Source organism: Etheostoma spectabile, chromosome 5, assembly GCF_008692095.1.
Source record: "Etheostoma spectabile isolate EspeVRDwgs_2016 chromosome 5, UIUC_Espe_1.0, whole genome shotgun sequence".
NCBI classification, from domain to species: Eukaryota; Metazoa; Chordata; class Actinopteri; order Perciformes; family Percidae; genus Etheostoma; species Etheostoma spectabile.
Window position 1 is genome coordinate 16,082,485 of NC_045737.1, and position 17,596 is coordinate 16,100,080.

At 40.2% G+C, this 17,596-nt stretch overlaps 2 protein-coding genes and 1 long non-coding RNA gene across 3 annotated transcripts in view; 1 reads left to right on the forward strand and 2 right to left on the reverse strand.

The window, feature by feature from the left end:
• The window catches only part of LOC116690029 (uncharacterized), a 9,122-nt gene extending 32 nt beyond the window's left edge, over positions 1–9,090 (forward strand). Inside the window, exons 2-3 of the long non-coding RNA XR_004332146.1 lie at positions 7,324–7,328; positions 8,952–9,090. This is a non-coding gene — a long non-coding RNA (uncharacterized LOC116690029). The remainder of the gene's footprint in view (positions 1–7,323; positions 7,329–8,951) is intronic.
• ctsla (cathepsin La) lies at positions 296–3,171 on the reverse strand. The gene is made up of 7 exons (XM_032516770.1): positions 3,040–3,171; positions 2,831–2,953; positions 2,371–2,520; positions 1,497–1,721; positions 1,182–1,350; positions 965–1,082; positions 296–677 (listed from the first exon to the last, which is right to left on the reverse strand). The coding sequence occupies exons 1-7, from the start codon at positions 3,160–3,162 to the stop codon at positions 578–580; spliced, it is 1,008 nt and encodes a 335-aa protein (XP_032372661.1). The 5' UTR covers positions 3,163–3,171; the 3' UTR covers positions 296–577.
• A 4,302-nt stretch (positions 9,091–13,392) lies between the features above and the next one.
• The window catches only part of dapk1 (death-associated protein kinase 1), a 94,644-nt gene continuing 90,440 nt past the window's right edge, over positions 13,393–17,596 (reverse strand). The window contains exons 25-26 of the mRNA XM_032516765.1: positions 16,520–16,708; positions 13,393–15,868 (exon numbers count right to left, since the gene is read on the reverse strand). Of these exons, the coding sequence (XP_032372656.1) occupies positions 14,573–15,868; positions 16,520–16,708 (1,485 nt within the window). The 3' untranslated portion in view covers positions 13,393–14,572. The remainder of the gene's footprint in view (positions 15,869–16,519; positions 16,709–17,596) is intronic.

The following is a 17,596-nucleotide window of genomic DNA, read 5'->3' on the forward strand; positions in this document are numbered from 1 at the left end:
AAATGTGTAAGGTTTGAGAAACCAGATTAATCTTAAAACCTCAATCAATGACCATTTACAGTCTGAGCGAGGGGTCTTTAGTCAGCATAAGTGTGTGTATGTACTTTTAAATAACTTCATGGAATTAAAATAGGAGCTCATGGGCAATGGACTTCCAGTTAAACTTTACTGTTGCTAAATGCAGAGCGGATAAAACTTGATCTTAAGTGATCAAAAAGAATCTTATAACCCAACACACATACACTAGTGTTTCACAAGTTTTAATTGATCACAATAAAAGTAGAAAAAAAAACTAATTTACAATGATCAAAGCAAGTGTTAATGTATCACTTACCAAGTAGCATAAACATATTTACAAAGAAAACACTAAAATGTTTTAAAAAAGAAAAAGTGGCATAAAACCAGCCAGAAACAAAATGGCAACATTTGCCTAAAAACAGTGTTTCTCCATATAAAAACATCACAGAATCTCCTAATGATGTCTTCATGACTGAAGCCTCGTCAGTCGCTTTCAGCCAAGCTAATGCGCAAAAAACAAAAACACACTATGGAGCTAGAAAGTGGAGCTGTGCAAACATTAAACGAGAGGATAACTGGCTGCTGTTGCAATTCCACAGTGGTTCTTCTTGTCTTTAGCCATGTAGATGTAGCCTTTCTCTCCCCACTTTTCACTCCAGCTGAAATAAAAAAAAAAAAAAAAAAAGTCAGGAAATTAGTTTTATAGATTTAATTTGTTACAATGAGAGCAAATCAAGTTTAGAACATTTTAGAATAAAATGTATCAGTAAGAATTTGAAATGAAAGAAAGTAATGCCAACTGGAAAAAGTTCTAGCATAGCTAAGCTTTGTTAAGACTTGATGGCCTTATAAAATACAGGCCCTGTATCTTTGCAAGCTGAAACAGTACTTTTATCAGGCAGTACTAAACCTCAACAAAAACACTGGGATATGATTTTCCACTGACCTGTTCTTCACGATCCAGTATTTCTTGCCATCCACATCTTCCCCCTCGAAGCCATAACCTACGACCAGCACACCGTGGTCCAGCTCCTCGCTGCTGCACTCCTTCTCATAGTAGATTCCTGAATAACCCCCCCCAAAAAAATTCCTCAGTCAGTTACATATAAACTACATTAGAAAAAAAAACAAGTGGCAGATTCTAGAAAGTCTCTTTAACTGACCGGACTGATAAAACTGGAAAGACTCGTGAGCGGCGTCGATGGCGACTGAAACGGGTCCCACGGAAGCTACAGCCTTCATCAGAGCGTGCTCCTTACCGCTGGGCACGTCGACAAACCCGGTGTCGTTAGCGGAGTTGAACGAGGGGTTGTAGTGGCACGGCTGGTCATCCTGGAAGATGATAAGGAAGAGGAGGGTGAGTGGAACGTTATGGCGCCAACACAGATATCTTAAAATGTGATGACATTTTAAATACAGGACAAAAAAAAAAAAAAAAAGTCACTTGACTTTCCCCTTCTCCCATAAAAAACACGCACCGTTCCCAGGTATGGGTAGGAGTCCTCAGAGTCCAGGCCCTGGTTGTCCTTGACGTACTGGAAGGCCTGGTCCATCAGACCACCGTTGCAGCCCTCATTGCCCTCAGGTCTGGAGCAGTCCACCAGGTTCTGCTCGCTCAGAGACACGAGTTTGCCAGTCTTCCTGAACTGCTGACCCTCCAGAGCGCCGGTGGTGCTGAAGGCCCAGCAAGAGCCACACTGACCCTGAAAGAGAGAGGGGGTGGGGGTTGTTTTTAGACTGATGGTTGTTGTAGTAGTTAGTGTTGTGCTTTGTCCCGTTTGTTTTACAATCTTTTATTACATTCAGCCATTTAATCTTTATACACACCTCTTATTGATTGTGCCTACATTTTAGTCCTTTAACCATGTTCTTATGGCACACATCGCATCTTGTTACTGCACTTTATCTCCCTGACCCTTGAAAGCAATTTGCCTCTATACACACACACACACACGTATACTATGTGAAAAGTTGCATTGCAGCACTTTGGCCTAATGTATATGAAAGAATTTTGTATATCATAGTTTAAAATGGAACTGGTTGGACTGGTTTCAGCTTACAGGGTGCTTATGTGTGCTACAGGGGGGTGGGGTGGAGAAAACAGACTACACTCAGGCAGGAGAAGGAGTGCGAAGCTAGATAACAAAAACAACCTGCCAAGCGGCCATCTTATCTCTTGTCTGTTTAAGCAAAACATTTACTTCAGTGGACAGAGTGCCCTCGTTTCATATAAGCAGATCTATAATTATGCAACTGCTTAAAGTTGCACATGTTTACTGAAGGTCTCCAACAGCTGACCTGTATTGCTAACAGCTATTAAAATGAGGTTAGACGAGACAACACTATAGTTACCTGGTCCTTAACGGGAGTAACGTAACCCTTCTCCCTCCAGTCCACAGAACGTGGGGCCTCCAGAAAGTTGGGCTCCATGAACAGGGACCCCCTGAACTTCCTTGCTTTGTGCTTGTAGCCGTTCATGAGCTGCCTGAACTCCTCGTGCGTCTGTGAAAAGACAAAAAGTGAAGTGAGAATATGCTTTGAATGTTCATCCTGGTAAGTGTAGGACACTAAAATCAATTCACTGCTTTTTCCTAGCAAAAAAAAAAAAAAAAAAAAAAAAAAAAAAAAAAAAAAAAACCACCACAGTCAGGATTTTTTTCCCAAACCTCAACACACTCTCGTTACATTGTCTACTTTGCCAGTTATCAAAACTACACTTTCCTTAGCTACCTTTGGTTTCCAGACCTTTATAAAAAGAACCCTGGCATGTGTTTCCAAATAAAAGGAGTGTGAGTTTAAACTGTGGTCTTACCATGTCGCCAAAGTGGTTCATGCCCAGGCGGTAGGTGTGTGAGCCCATAGAGTGCTCCAGGTTGTGCATTTCAATCTTCTTCAGGTTCTTCTCCCACACCATTCTCCTCCAGCCTTCCTCCTTCTGCAAAAAAAATTAAATAATTCAGACCCATTTGTAACAAAAAAAGAAGATTGCTGTTTAAAAAACAAACAAAAACAATACATTACCTCATGATATTTCTTACTGTGCCAGCTCTTCCACAGGTCCCAGTGGTCATCCAGCTGGCGGTCCAGGTTTGGGGCAGAGAAGGCAGCGCCAAGGCACACGACCAACACGGCTAGAGGTAGCATTGTTGCTGTCTACTGGGAACAAACAACAGGTTAGGGATCCGTTTCCAAAGCAGGTCAATCATTGATGGAGGCCCGAAGCCCGGACCTCCAGGGAAACACGACGTCATTACATCATGCTAGAAAATGCGTCGAGTCATGGTCATAGTTTACCATCGAAATTCACCGCTCGCATCGTGATACTTGGTATGCGTCCAGACGTCTAGGGTACATTTTGTTCACTCCCTTGATTCCTACAGGAATAGGAGGACCCGCAATACACACCGGGAGTACAACTCACTTCCCGACTGCTCTGCCCAAAACATCGATGCTAAATAAACAATGTACAAATCAAAATGGTTCTCTGATAACGTTACTAATATAAGATACAAAACTGCTCTATGTAAGAATAAAAGTTCGACGGCTGTTTCGCAAGCTCGGGAGAGGAAACTTGGCCATATTCCAAGAATAAACCGAGCCTGTTGTTGTTGTGTCCGCAGTCACGGGATCTTCTGCTGCGGCGGAGAGCCAAGAAACTGGCCTAGGATCGAGCACCGAAACTACAACCAGGAAAACGAAAAGAAAACCAAAACAACAAGTTGTAGCTGACGGATAGCGGTCTTTCCAGCGGCATTTCACTCCTGGTAACGTTACGTTAAATGTAGATGAAATTAGCAATAGCTGCTTTAGCTAGGCTATAGGGGAGGTAGACTAAGACAAAAGCAGCCGAATGAAACAAGATGGCAAATGCTGGAGGACGACAATAAAAAAAAAAAAAAGTATGTTAGGTTTTACTCAAAAATAAGTAAAGTTTAGGTTTAGCTAAAGAGGACAGTTTTTAAACGGACACTGGGATGAGGTTTGTTTCTGGACTCAAATGAAGAAAATTCCTTGAAGAAACAAATATTCATCAATCATTTTTGCCTAACATTGTAACTCTAGGCGTCAAGTTAGAATCAGAGAGCAGGTAACACGAGTAAATGTAAAACTTACTGTGTATTCTTCCCAGCTGTAGACGACGACGAAGGAGACAATATCCTTTGGTCGAGGTACACAAAGTTTATAAAGGCCTGACTGGCAGCTGAAGTACGTCCCACCGAGCTCTCTGATTGGTGTGCTGCTTGATATGAGCTGTTCTGCCCCGCCCCTATTTATGACGTAAACGCTGGATGCACGTGATTCCCTTCCTCTGGAATACCGTTTCCTGCAAGATTGTTGCAGCTAAACAAGCTTTTATATAAGCCTTTTAAAGAATTTAGGGTTGATTGTTTTATCTTCTTTCATGTTAAGGACCCTCTCATTGTTACTTATCTTCACAAACAATTCTTCACTTACAATGCTTACTATTAAAATATAGCTCAAGTGAAGACCTTATTTTAGTAATCAAATCAACTTTCAGATTATCTGATTGAGGAAAAAAATCCTTCTTTATTCCTTTATTCGGATCCCCATTAGCTGCTAACAATGTAGAATGCCACTGTAGGCCTACATGTTCCTTAAATTAGTCTTAAGTAAAATAACATCACATCCCAGCAATTAGGCCTGCAGTCCATCATAGTTATACTCTTAGATTAAATGATATTAAATTACTCCTCCAAGTCCAAAAATACTACACAGAGCAGTCTGGTTATTGTTGAAGTGTTTTCCAGGTAGTCTTTAAAAAAACGGCCTAACTGGGTGCCTTTATAGTAATAGTTAGCAAGCTAGTCCACATTGTGATGGCTCTAAACATTTAAGACCTACACACTGCATTTTTTTTTTAATGCTTGACTAGACAATAGCTAGCAGCCTGCCATGTATTATAACTGTGTTGGTCTCTCACATTTTATCAGTGAGTACAGACAAATCGGCTGCTTACCAAAACAGATTTTGTACACCAACCTCTTGTCTACTCAGGGCCATGAGAGACTGCGTGCACACGCCGTGCAGCCTACTCAGCCTCCCACCTCACCAGTGTTTTGCTGTTTAATTTGGAGGTTAGACAGATGTGTTTTGCTACACACGACCGGACCAGTGATCGGTAATCAAAGTGTGATATTTCTTTACCCATATTCTTAACAATTTTATCAACATGTGTCCCCCATGTTAGCTGCCCATCAAGTGTCACACCAAGCAATTTGGATTTGCCTCTTGAACCTGTTCAATAAATGAGCCTTTGAACGTTAGGCCGAGCTGATTTTTGCTGTGAGTGGCATGTCTGGACCTAAACAGAATGCTTTTGGTTTTTTTGCCACATTCAAGACAAGTCTACATTCACAAATCCAGTTGTAGTTCAGATTGAAATACGTTCCTTAATTCGACACATTCTAACTCCCAATGTGAGTCTTACTGGGTATCATTTTGATTAAGTTTAACTAACTGTTGAGGGAGTGAAACATCTGATTGCAACTGACTCACTGGTAAGATTTGACAAAAAAACAGTGCAAGACCTTTATTGGGAGCTCTGGGTCTGATGTGTTTGTGCATTTAAGTAATTGGGATAGCGTAGAGGCGACTGGAGAAACCAGTTTTTCCCCCAGTTTCTCCTGAAAAAGGTCAACTCCTTGGCCATTTAGATTCATGACCAGGGTTTCTAATCGTCTTTTTACATGTGCTTATACGCATGACAAAACCTTTAATCAGTTCCGTTACTTTCACTTCAGACAGTGAAAGCAGCCCAATTCTGTGCCAGAAGAAGGAAAGACCCTTACATGTCATGTACTGTCCATCCAAAAGAATTCCATTCAAAGCCTCTAGACGTCCTGATAAGTCTGTTTCCACCACTGAACATTTGATTATTTGTAATATTTAGACACACGTAACATGCATGTTCTCCGTCATAACATAATGTGCATGAAAACACACTGATTAATTAACACAAACAGCTTGAGGACTGCCATGGATTGAAACGTTGAACAAAGACTAAATCAACAAATAACAAGTAAAATGGATTTATTGATTTAATTTCAGCAGATAGTCAGCTTCTGTTTATCTTCAACCGCAGCTTAAACAAAACAACAACCAACCATTGAAGGTTCGGTTAAACCTGTCACAATGTTGCTGGAAAATAATAATTCTCATACTTGAAACAACCACTTTGTTTGATTATGCCTCCGATGAAGCTGTGATTTTGAAGCTCGTCGGTGAAATTAAAATAATCTTCCTCAAGTTTACTATCCAGAAAAGGATCCTTAAGATGTGTGACATGATTCATCTACATATGGCCATGCTATGCATTACATCTTTATGTTGCAACACACAGGATGCACGATGTTCCAAAATTTCATTGGCCGCATACTTCACAGTAAGCTAAACACCAATAATTCCCCTGTCTTTGCAGAAATCAGCAGCTCATGTGTGACTGAATCATGACAAAGGTTGACTGAGCACGTCCTGAATGAACGTGCGAGACTGGTCAGTTACACCTCTTAGAGTCCCCTAGAAACTAGATGACTGCAGCTGGACTTCCCTGCTGAGTAACTGTTGTCAGTGGACAATGGGGGGGGGGGGGTATTCATATTCAGTATTCATATTCGTTGCTTAAATACAAATAACTATACTTAAAAGTGCCAGAGATTTTTCTGCAAAACGTAATTACATTGAGTATAAAAATACTCATGCAGAATATATTTGGTATTATGAGATTATTGTCAGCTGACAGCAGTTTTATGTACTTTGTATATTGTTGGTTACCTGAATGTTTGACAATTAAGGATAGTATAGTCTGATCACAAGATTATTATTTAAATAATAAACAAAGCCACTATATGGCAGACACATTTAAAGTACTCTTTGGAGTAAAAAGGACAATGGGTTTCTTTTGAGTTTGAAATGTAGGGCAGTCAAAGTAAAGGAAATCACAGCCTAGTATAAAATAAAACACTCAAGCAAAGTACTTTACAACTGTGCAGTACTTGAGCACTACCTAAAAACACCCAAACAAACATACAGACATTCTTTGATGAGTCATACAGAAATTGAAGGAGCTGATGGGATTACATTTTCACAGGAATTGATTAGTCTGTTTAATCATCATGTGAAAGTACGTTTTATAGTACTGTGACAGAGTCATTAAAGTGACTTTAAACTGCAAAGATTCTGAATAGATTGTATTACCCTGAATAAATACAAGGGTGTGACATGAAGCAGACAGTATGCAAATACCTGAACATATTGTCTGTGTCTTTACAGTTTTTAACTTCAAAGTGAAAGTTTAAGATTTTGGAGAACATATTCTTTTTGTTGCCCAGAATTAGAGGAGAAGCTTAATACTACTCTCTCATGTCAGGACGCTGAATATGAAGCTACCATCAGCAGCCAGGTTAGCTTAGCTTAGCATAAAGACTGAAAACAGGTGGAAACAGCTAGCAGCTCTGTCCAAACATAACTAAGTCATATACAGTTCACTAATTAACACGCTATATCAAATTTCTTTACTCCAAAATGTAAAAATGACAATTTACAGTTCATGGGGGGTTGCAAGTGGTCATGGGCAAGAAGCTGTTTGACACGAGACCCCCCCCCCCCCCCCCCCCCCACACACACACACACACAACCCACCCCATTAAAGTTGAACTGGTGGTCTTGTTTCAGATACAGATTTAAAGATGTAACATGTTTATGAATGAGTTTTTGTTCACTTTCGGGAGCCAGGCTAGCTGTTTCCACTTGTTTCCAGTCTTTGTGCTAAGGTACGCTAACCAGCAGCTGGCAAGCTTCATATTTGGCGTACAGACAGAACAGAGAGTGGTATTAACCTTCTTATCTAACTCCAACTCTCAGCAAGAAAAGCAAATACTTCCCAAAACGTCAAACTAATCCTTACACAAGGCCACTGTCCTTAAAATTAAGACACAATCTCACTATCTCAATGCCTTTGTTTACATGTTCGTTAAGTTCTGTTGTCTTTAATCTGTCATTTGATGAGTATTTAGTGTATCTTCACTGTATCAGGCTGGTGGTGATGCCTGTAAACCGCTCACATATCATTTATAGGCAACATTCCTCAGATTAGGACGCTAAACTAAAGAAGGTTATCAGCTGCGGGTCTGATCTTCACGTTGAGACACAAACATTACCAAACCTGAACTGATTAACACGTCTACAGACCGGGGTTACTATCAGTTCTACATGGTGTTGTTGTTTGTCACATAACTGCCTCACTTGAGCAAGTTAGTTAACACTATTGATTCTTTTGATTGGGTAACCCAACGACGCTAAAGGTCTAGCAGCAGTATTCACAGTAAGGAAGTGTATGCAGGGAGGTTACTCAACTTGTCTGTGTAGATTGAGAGTTGTTAGCATCACGTCACAATGTAACAGAAGTTTAATCACAGGTACAAATGTATTCATGGTGTGTAGTTTTGGGCATTTACCACAAATATATCTTGTTTTATTTGATATGTTATTTTGTTATCTCTATATTGTAACGTATACAGCACTATTTTATGTCTTAGATTCTCTTTTTCTTTTACCCTATTGTCTCCATATTTCTTAATATTAACAAAATGTACTGCTTTGTGTATATGTTCAGTATTACTCTATGTATGGAGCGCTGTTTTTTTAATTTATTTTTTTAAATAAGCACACATCAAAACTGTTTAAAAATATATTTCCACAATAATTAGTTTGAAAATTAATGCATTAAAGGCTAAAAGCACATCTCTTCCAACCTCGGACAAAAAAAAAAATATATATCTATATATATATAGATATATAGATATATATCTATATATATTTGCTGCGTGTCATTCCCCCTCTCTCTCCCCTTTCATTTCTTCAGCTGTCCTGTCAATTAAAAACCTCAAATGCCCAAAGGATAATCTTAAAAAAAGATGCACTTTCATATGTCTCTTTGTAATTTGGCTTATTTAAAGCTAATGTACTTGCACTTACTACTAGTTGTCTGGAGTTTGCACCTTCAAGGTTGAAAGCACTTTATTGGAAGTTGCTTTGGATAAAAGTGTCAGCTAAATGACATGTCATGGGATGTAATGCAATTTAAAAATGGGAGTTGTAGCAGTTGAGATTTCTAATACTAATTTCCAGGGCTTTAGAAGGAACCGTCTTATTTTCTTTAGGAGTCAGTTGAGGTTATTGTCTTCAGTTTATTTTAATATTTTAATTTAGGTATTAATGAATTCATTTAATCTCACTTGAAAACTGAGGACTTTATTCCAAATGGATGTAGAAAAAAACAGTACAAAGCATTACATATAATATTAACCATAGATCACTTTGAAGAGTTTGGAGTTTTGCAGACATATTTGCATCGGGCTTAAAAAAAAAAAATTCACCATATCCTGTTTTGCAAAAAACGAGCATGACAAATTCCGATCCATGTGATTTGAAACATCACGCCTTCTGCTCCAATCATTTCTCACTCTACCAATATTTTTTGAACGCCACAGTCAGCAGTCGAGGCAGGTTGAGACGAACCCAGAGTCACGGGAGTGTGTGGGTGGAGGGACGACGTCCCTGCAGCTCCACAATGAACCCAGAGACGTGTGAATAACCTGGGATCTGGTGGAAGACAAATAAGCAGTCTGTTCCTGACTTGTCAAAAAGATTCCAATTCATTAGTAGTGAGGATGTCCCATATACTAACACTGGAGGGGACATATTGTGACGCTTTTCTTGATCTTTGTTATGTTTGTTGAGTAAGAAAGGCGCTTTACATTCATTCAGTTATAAATAGTTGGGACATTTAGTGCCAACAATAACAAAAATCTGCAACTTAACAGGTATCCACCCAAAAATACAAATGGAGTTTACTTTATGTGACAAATTCACATTAAAATGTTGTTAAATAAATAAATAAAAAGTCAGTAGGCAGATCACAGAGTACAGATTGCTGTTTCAAGATAATGACTAGTTTGTAAAAACAAATCGCACAAAATAACAAACCGATCCGTTTACAGAAGACATCAAATAATTTACACCAATTGACTTGTTACAATGAATGAATAATGCTGAATCAATTCAACTGCTGTAAGAACGTTTTTTAATCATTGTTCTATAAGACACTGTATTTATTTAATCATTGACAAATGAAGAGTAGTTGACGTGGGGACACATTTCCTTAAATCTCATCAGCACATGATCAAGGGGTTACTCGTCCCCTCGCCCTCTCCAATCCCTGGAGGAAGCAGTGGTTCCCAACACTTTTTGGCTGTTGGCTTTTATTTTTAGCTTACGCAGTAATTTGGAAGGAAATAAGTACCGGTATATATTAGAGGAAGGTCTAAAAAAAAAAAAAAAAAAAAGTTTTTGTTGTTCTTTTTATCACCTTGGGACCTCCACGGGTTGGGAACCACTGCTGTTATGTCATCATTCATTTGTAACCTTCACTTGTTTATACTAATGTCTAAAATCGATTGTCTGCTACTACGCTAACTCGGGAAACTTTAAAATATCTAACTGTATGTTTTCAATCAGGACAGAGACAAAGGGATTAGGTAAAGAATTTATTATAAAATGTTTTACACTATAAAGTGTCAGAAGTACTAATAACATGGCATTCCAAGACATGCTAAAAGAATGTAACATAAATAGCGACAAAAAGACAATGTGTGCAATGTGGCGATTAGACCAGAATGTCGGAAAAGGGGGAAATATTATATAGAGTTCCTCTTTCCTCATCAAACAAAAATAGACAGAAAAATGTGTTTTGAAGACACTTTTAAATCCGTCTCTTACGGAAGAACCATCCGAAAAAAGAAAAAAAAAAAGACACTAAATGGAGACAAAGTTGATAATAATATAGTGATTCCCAGCGATTACAAAAACATAATAGTCACTTCCCTTTCTGAAACATCATTTCTCAGATTGTATACTGTACAAGGCAATAATAAGAGAAATTAAAGCTGCAAGCAGCGATGATTGGGCCCTCGTACCTCCCCACACGTCGGGGGAACTGGCGGGACATTGGTCGGCGTGGCCGTGCATTTCCGCAACCATCGGACACTTGACAGAGTGCCAGGCGCTGGAAACACACTAAACATGCACTATGTTGCTCTATGTCAAATTTAACCCCCCAAAATGCATATTTTATGTAAATCGGATAATCGGAATTTGTCACAAAAGGCTGACTTCCTGTTTCCAGTAAGTGGCTCTATGACTATGACTAAATATTTCTTTAGATCGTGCTGACCCATTTTTAAGTCAATGGGGTTTAATCTGTAGGACTAGGTTGAAGAAATGATAAAAACTTGAAAAATGGCTCAGTAAATTCAAAATGTCTTCTTTTGGGTTTAGGGGATGGCGCCGAAAAAAGTTTTTTGTTACTTTATGGCGGATACATATGCCTTCCAAATTTAGTATATCTAGATAAAATGTACTGTGGGAGATTCTTTGTTAAAACTTTGTAGGGGGGTCTTACCGAGCAAATCGGACCGCCCCAGCCTGAGACCCCCTATCCGATGCTACTGCTGCTTCCATTATGCGTGTAAAATTTTTAGAACTTTCCGAGCAACTTAAACCCCTTAATTGTAATTCATTTGGCTTAAGAAAAAGAATAATTATAATAAAAATGTCAATAGGGCCTCCGCTGACAGTCACTGTCGGTGCTCGGCCCTAATGAACGAGTGTGTTTTAGGCACACAACATTTGCAAACTTTAACAAAAGCTTCGGTAAAATCGGGAAAAAAAACATGACATAACATTATGTTTCTGACTAGTTTGTGTTGAGAGTTCTATTACCATATCTTTGATTTGTTTTTTTTATTTTTACGAGAGATTAGTACATTCATTTTTGTTGAAATTGGAATCAACATTTTGGGCCAAAAAAGTGAACAGAAAAATGACGAAGTTGAGGGGGAAAAAAAAGAGGAGTATTTACATCACAGCTGGAAGTTTTGCTGTGGGGATTGGCGAGTTCAGGTCGAGACAAAAACAGTGAGAGAAGAACAGTACTTAAAGTTTTATCTCTGCAATAGATGGTAACACTGAGAAGTGAAGCCAACAGGAAATACTGCACTCTGGCACATTAGCGCATGTTTTTTTTTTTTCTATCAAATTGTGACACTGTGTCCTGAAAAAGGCCTATAAAAGTCTTGCTTTTTAGGAATGAAAGACTCTTTTCCAAACATCAACACATGAAAAATGTCCGGTTCCAAACATTATAAAACACCAGCTGACACAAAAGGACATTTCTGTCATTATCAGCCTTTGGCCCTTTATAGCGAACAATACTAACTTCATGCCATTTTTTCTTTGCTTTTGCTGACCGAGCCGGGCTGCAGCTTCATGATATAAAAAGACAAAAGTGAAAGAAGGTGTGAAGCCACGCACGGTCGACCGACACTGACACCGAGAGAAGCTCAAACGGAGTTTGACAGAAGCTGCGTCGATGCCGCTGTGTACAAATCTGACACTGTGCACAGTGACTTGATTGTTGACGTCACTAATGGAGAAAACTTGTTGAAGACGCATTAAAAAGGTGCAGTGTCAGGTGTGTTCACTGGATATAATAAATTACCTTCAAGCTTAGTAGAAAATGTTACAAAGGAACTTTACGTTTTAATCATTTTGGTGGCACTTTCCATACAAAGTAAAGGGAACTCTGCAGTATCGGTGCCGAGCTCCGCCCGGTCTACCATGATAACGTTTGACATTTTTCAGACGATTTTTCATACAGATCTACAGCAAATTCATTTTGGTGCTGGAAGGATAAACATCCTTCAATAAGACAATGTAAATGGCTAAAGGTCATTTGTGTGAATTGAAAATGAGGAAATCGACTTTTAAGTGGAAACATTTATAGCTTCACTTCATTTTACAGGTTCCATAGTTGGCTAAAATTTCCAAGAAAGGAACTGATATGCAACTCTTAACTCTTTAAAAGGTTCCTGCAAATGACAATCTTGTAATTCTGGTAAAAATTATAAGAAAAACGCAGACTCAAGGTGTATTCCATTACCATACTACATACTGTACTCATTCAGGTAGACTTTTTGCTGACTTGCAGTTTGATTTTCTTATGACGTGGCATATATACTGTATATTTTTTATTTTCTTTAAGTGTTAAAATGGAAAAGCATATTGATTTAAAAACACAGTAGGCCTATACTGTACGAAGATTAGCTGATCGACTGAGTATTAACCAGTAACATTTGTTTTGATAATTGAAAAGTACTTTTGTAAGCAAAAATGCCAAAAGTCCCTGGTTCTAGCTTTGAAATATCTGCTGGTTTTCTTCTATGGTAGTAATCTTTGGGTTTTGGATGTCAATAAAATAACAACTTGATTAGTGCAGCTTTGACTCCTAACATAATGTACTTTACCATAGTCATTAAGATTTTAGCAGTTCTTTCCTGGAAATTCCAACAACAACAAACAAATAACTGTCTCGTAACATTGTGTCATAGTTACAGTGAGGTTAACTTCTTAGGGAATTACAGGACACGTAAAATAAAGTGTCACCAAAATTGAATCGACAATCAAGAGATTTCTGTTGTTGGATTAAGGAAGTAATAAACCTTTAGCAGGATAATCTGTATAAACCCAAATGCTCCAATTAAAACATGAATGACGGTGTTTCCCTACAGAGCATCATATCAACTCCACACTGACTCTAATCCAATGTTTCATCTCATGCACGACTCAATGTCAGCTTTCCGTTTGATTCTTCTTGCCAGTAAAATTACATTTTCAAAAAGCTTGTAACATGAGCTGAGCTTTTGTTTTACCTTCCTTCAACCTTTTTCCAGTCTAAAATGTAAGATAACCTTTTCCATTTAAAGACTATAGACTTGATTACAATTATTTTTCGTACTAGTGTCAACAAGGCACAGCTCTTCATATGTTTGGAAAGAACTACTGTTTTTTTTTATAATAGCAAGACTATTTGTGCTCTTTAGGGAGGTAGAAGGCCACAAAGGCACTCTGAAAAATGCCGTTTAATTATTAAACACTAAGCTGAACGGCCCAAATGTCACATCAGTAGAACAGAAGCAAGGAGGGGCAGATAATATTATATATAACTGTGATGGATGGAGGGAGTTAAGATGGCAAGTCCTCAGTTTTTCATCTAGATATGAAAAAGGTCCAAACATGAGACTGCCATCTTTTTTAATCATTGCTTTATGTAGAGATGATAGCTTTTAAAAATGTAGCTTTTCTGTAAGAGGAGTAAGACTTAAGTGTGTAGTAGAGTTGGAGGGATATTAAACAGCAGCACAAGATTCAGAACAGAATAAAAGGACAGGATTCCTCTTTGGAGCTCAGGACAATCGGCTCTTTCACAACATTCATATTGGAAGGAAAGGTCAGCTGTACAGGTGTGGAGAGCACAAACACAACATCTGGTTCATACGCCAACTTAATGGAGTGATTAAGGAGCGAGCAGCTGAACGATTGCACTTCATGTTCATTCACACACGAGTCCCGTTTCCGGGGAAATGTCACATCAGACTGTCTGACGTTTGGCAAAGGACAGAAAGCTGACCCGTTCAGCTCAGCGGGATACGACGGAGCTGATGGAGTTGTACGATGTGCCACCGTTGCAGGTGGGGGGGTAGCCATTGGCGGCCCCTACCAACGCTTCCATGTTGACCCTGAAAACAGGAGAAGCTTTGAGCAGAAAGTCGGCGGCGTCTCGGCGGCCTAATTCCCTCAGTTTGGCCATCAGCACGCCCACCGTGCTGTCTGGTCGCCCGCTCCACTCCTGCAGCAGTGCTGCTGTTGGGCTGGGCTGCAGCACGGCCTCCTGGGAGTCCGGGTCCGTGTCCAGGTCAGGGGTGCCATTTGGAGTCCCGTTGCTGTGTTTGGCCACCAGGTCTGTGAGGCCAAGGTTCATAGCCAACAGGCACCAGTCTTTCCCCAGAGCGTCAGGAGGGTCCAGCATGCGGCAGAGCTTCCTACGAGCCAACAGGGGTACGTCTGATATGTGGATGTCCCTTCCCAGAGTCCCCTGCTGATAAACTTCAGCACAGCCAAAAGCCAGAATGCTGCTGAAGCTCTCGCGGTAGCCGCCCATGGTGTTAGTGAGAGAGGTCTCCCGCTGGACTTGGGCCCGGAAGAAATCTTTGGGTTGGTAGATCATGATGGGGGCGTGGTGCTCCCGCAGCTGCTGAGGACTCAGGTAGTATTTGGCTGTGAGCAGTCCGGGGAGTGTGGAGGCCAGCAGGTTCTCTGTTATACTACACATGGTGTCCAACAGGGTGTAGCACTTGGCCCGCTCTGAGTCATGCCCGCGCACCTGAATCTCCACGCCCTGGCCGTGGTTGACCAGCAGGATCATGGCCTCCACTCCGCCTTGGCTCACCTTGGCTCCATTGGTCCACAGGTGGATATCTCCATCGAAATCCTCCCCGCCCTCCTCCTCCGGCTTCTGCTGGTGGCTCCAGCGACACAGGTTCACCTGCAGTTTGTGAAACAGGCCACAGGGGAAGGGGGTCAGGTGCTCCGCGGGGACGAGGCGTACCCCGCCGTAGAGCAGTGACTCCTCCTCCTCTTCTTCGGTCCAGGAGCGGTGGAGGCCATTTGTCTTGATGAGGGCCGGAACATCCACCATGGAGGGGTTGGTGGCGTCACGGGCGCAAACGTCCATGGCATCCAGGATCTGCAGCAGCTCGTCCACGTCACTCTCAGGAGCCAGAGCCTGCACCTCCTCCAGCCTGTAACGCCCCCTGTAGTGGTGGATGGCCTTGGGCGTCTCCACAGAGAGCAGCTTGCCGAGGACGTTGCTGCAGAGCCAACGAGGCTCCAGCAGAACAACATCCTGCACTGTCTCACTCTGCATGATGTTGATCTATGACAGGAGGGAGGAAATGAAGGAGGAGAGAGGAAAGATGTGAGAGAGTAAGAGGAAAGGAGAAAGTTGACAGAAAAATATAAGTCAGAGAAGGTGAAAAAAAGAAATCAGAAGGAAACAGGTGTGTATTAAAAAAATACTTATTGACAAAGAAAAAGAAAATTGGATCCCCAAAAAAGGATGCCGTTTACAGTAAGATAGGACACCCAGTGTGCCTAAAAACAACTTGAAAATACATAACAAAACACTTTTCAGACTCAGTATAGTTCCTGATTTGAGCTGAGTAATTTTGGTAAATAAACAGAGAAACAACGTGTTCCTGCTGCAGAGTAATTCTGAGTAATTGTTTACAGATGAAAACAAAGTGTTGGGTTTTATTTATTCATGGACAAAAAGTGCACCCTGGCGGTAGTCTGGTGAACTGACAATCAGCTGCTGGAGACAAGATTTGATGAGTATGTCAGACATAAAAAAACTTTGATTTAATCTCTGTGTGGGATTATTTTGGTTTATGAGTGAGCGCCAAAGTTTAGGAAGCGTTTCGCACTCAGTGAGTTGTTTCTTGCACTCCTAAAAGATTGTAATTATACTTTTATTTTCCTGCAGCTGCACACAGTCTGGTTTGAGGCTGATAAAACAAACACTCACCTCCCCCATGCTGTGAAGCTGCAGGGCCAGTGTGCGGAGGTAATCCTGGCTGACCAGAGGGTTGATTTGCTCCTGGACGTCGCTGACAAACTGTTGCCATGACGTCAGCTGGTTGGGTCCGCTCAGTTTCCTCCAGGTCGGCAAGGTGGTCAGCAAACGCTCCGACAGCAGCGTCATGGGACTACACCTCTGCAGCGATGGAAAAGCAGGGGCGGTGTATATTATAAGTGGATTCACTGTATGCTATAATTTCTTAAGATATTAACTAAACTGACAAATGAAGAAGAAAATGTTCCAGAAAATAATCCAGATAGTCACCTAAATTGAGCACCTTTGTATAAAAATTCACATCTGTAGAAATCATGACGCATATACTGCTTATATGTTTATTATATGTTCATTTTTGATACAAGAAAGCAGAGGACAAAGCGGGAAAGTTTGTTGCTGTTTTAGACTTACTATGAATTAATAAAATCAAGATTATTAAGGACATTGTGTTTCAACCACGTAAATCGAGTATTACAGTAGAGGGTTTTTTTCATCAAACGATTTAGATTTTTTAAATCTTTAATTTATTCGGCGCAGAAGTTAAGATCCACTAAGATTTTTTGTGTTCAAGTGTTATACATTTTCTTCCGACCTAAAACAAAGAAAGTAAGTTTATATGTATAGCACTTTTCACCGATAAAAATTACAAAGTGCTTCACAATAAAATCTGATACAATACAACAAATTAAAGTACAAGAACATTTAAATAAAATAAATAAAATTAGACAACATAACAAACAACCCCTCGACTAACCAAAAGCCTGCTTGAACAGCAGAGTCTTCAATTGCTTTTTAAAAGATTTGACAGAATTTACACAACTTAGAGAGGGAGGCAAGTCATTCCACAGCCTAGGAGCCACTGCTTGGAATAAACAATCCCCTCTAGTTTTAAAATGAGTGCGGGGAACCACTAATAACCTCTGACCTAATGACCTCAGACTACGGGCGGGAGGATGAAGCTGTATCTAGTAAGAGATGTATGGAGGAACTTGACCGTGCAGGGCTCTAAAAGTAAGGACCAGGATTTTG

Bases quoted from the DNA above. Each gene is read 5' to 3' on its own strand.
- ctsla (XM_032516770.1), bottom strand. From the start codon at position 3,162: ATGCTACCTCTAGCCGTGTTGGTCGTGTGCCTTGGCGCTGCCTTCTCT. The intron at 1,351-1,496 runs GTGCGTGTTTTT...ATCATCTTCCAG, and splicing joins CCTACCCATACCTGGGAACG to GATGACCAGCCGTGCCACTA. The intron at 1,083-1,181 runs GTCAGTTAAAGA...GGGGTTATTCAG, and splicing joins TTTCCAGTTTTATCAGTCCG to GAATCTACTATGAGAAGGAG.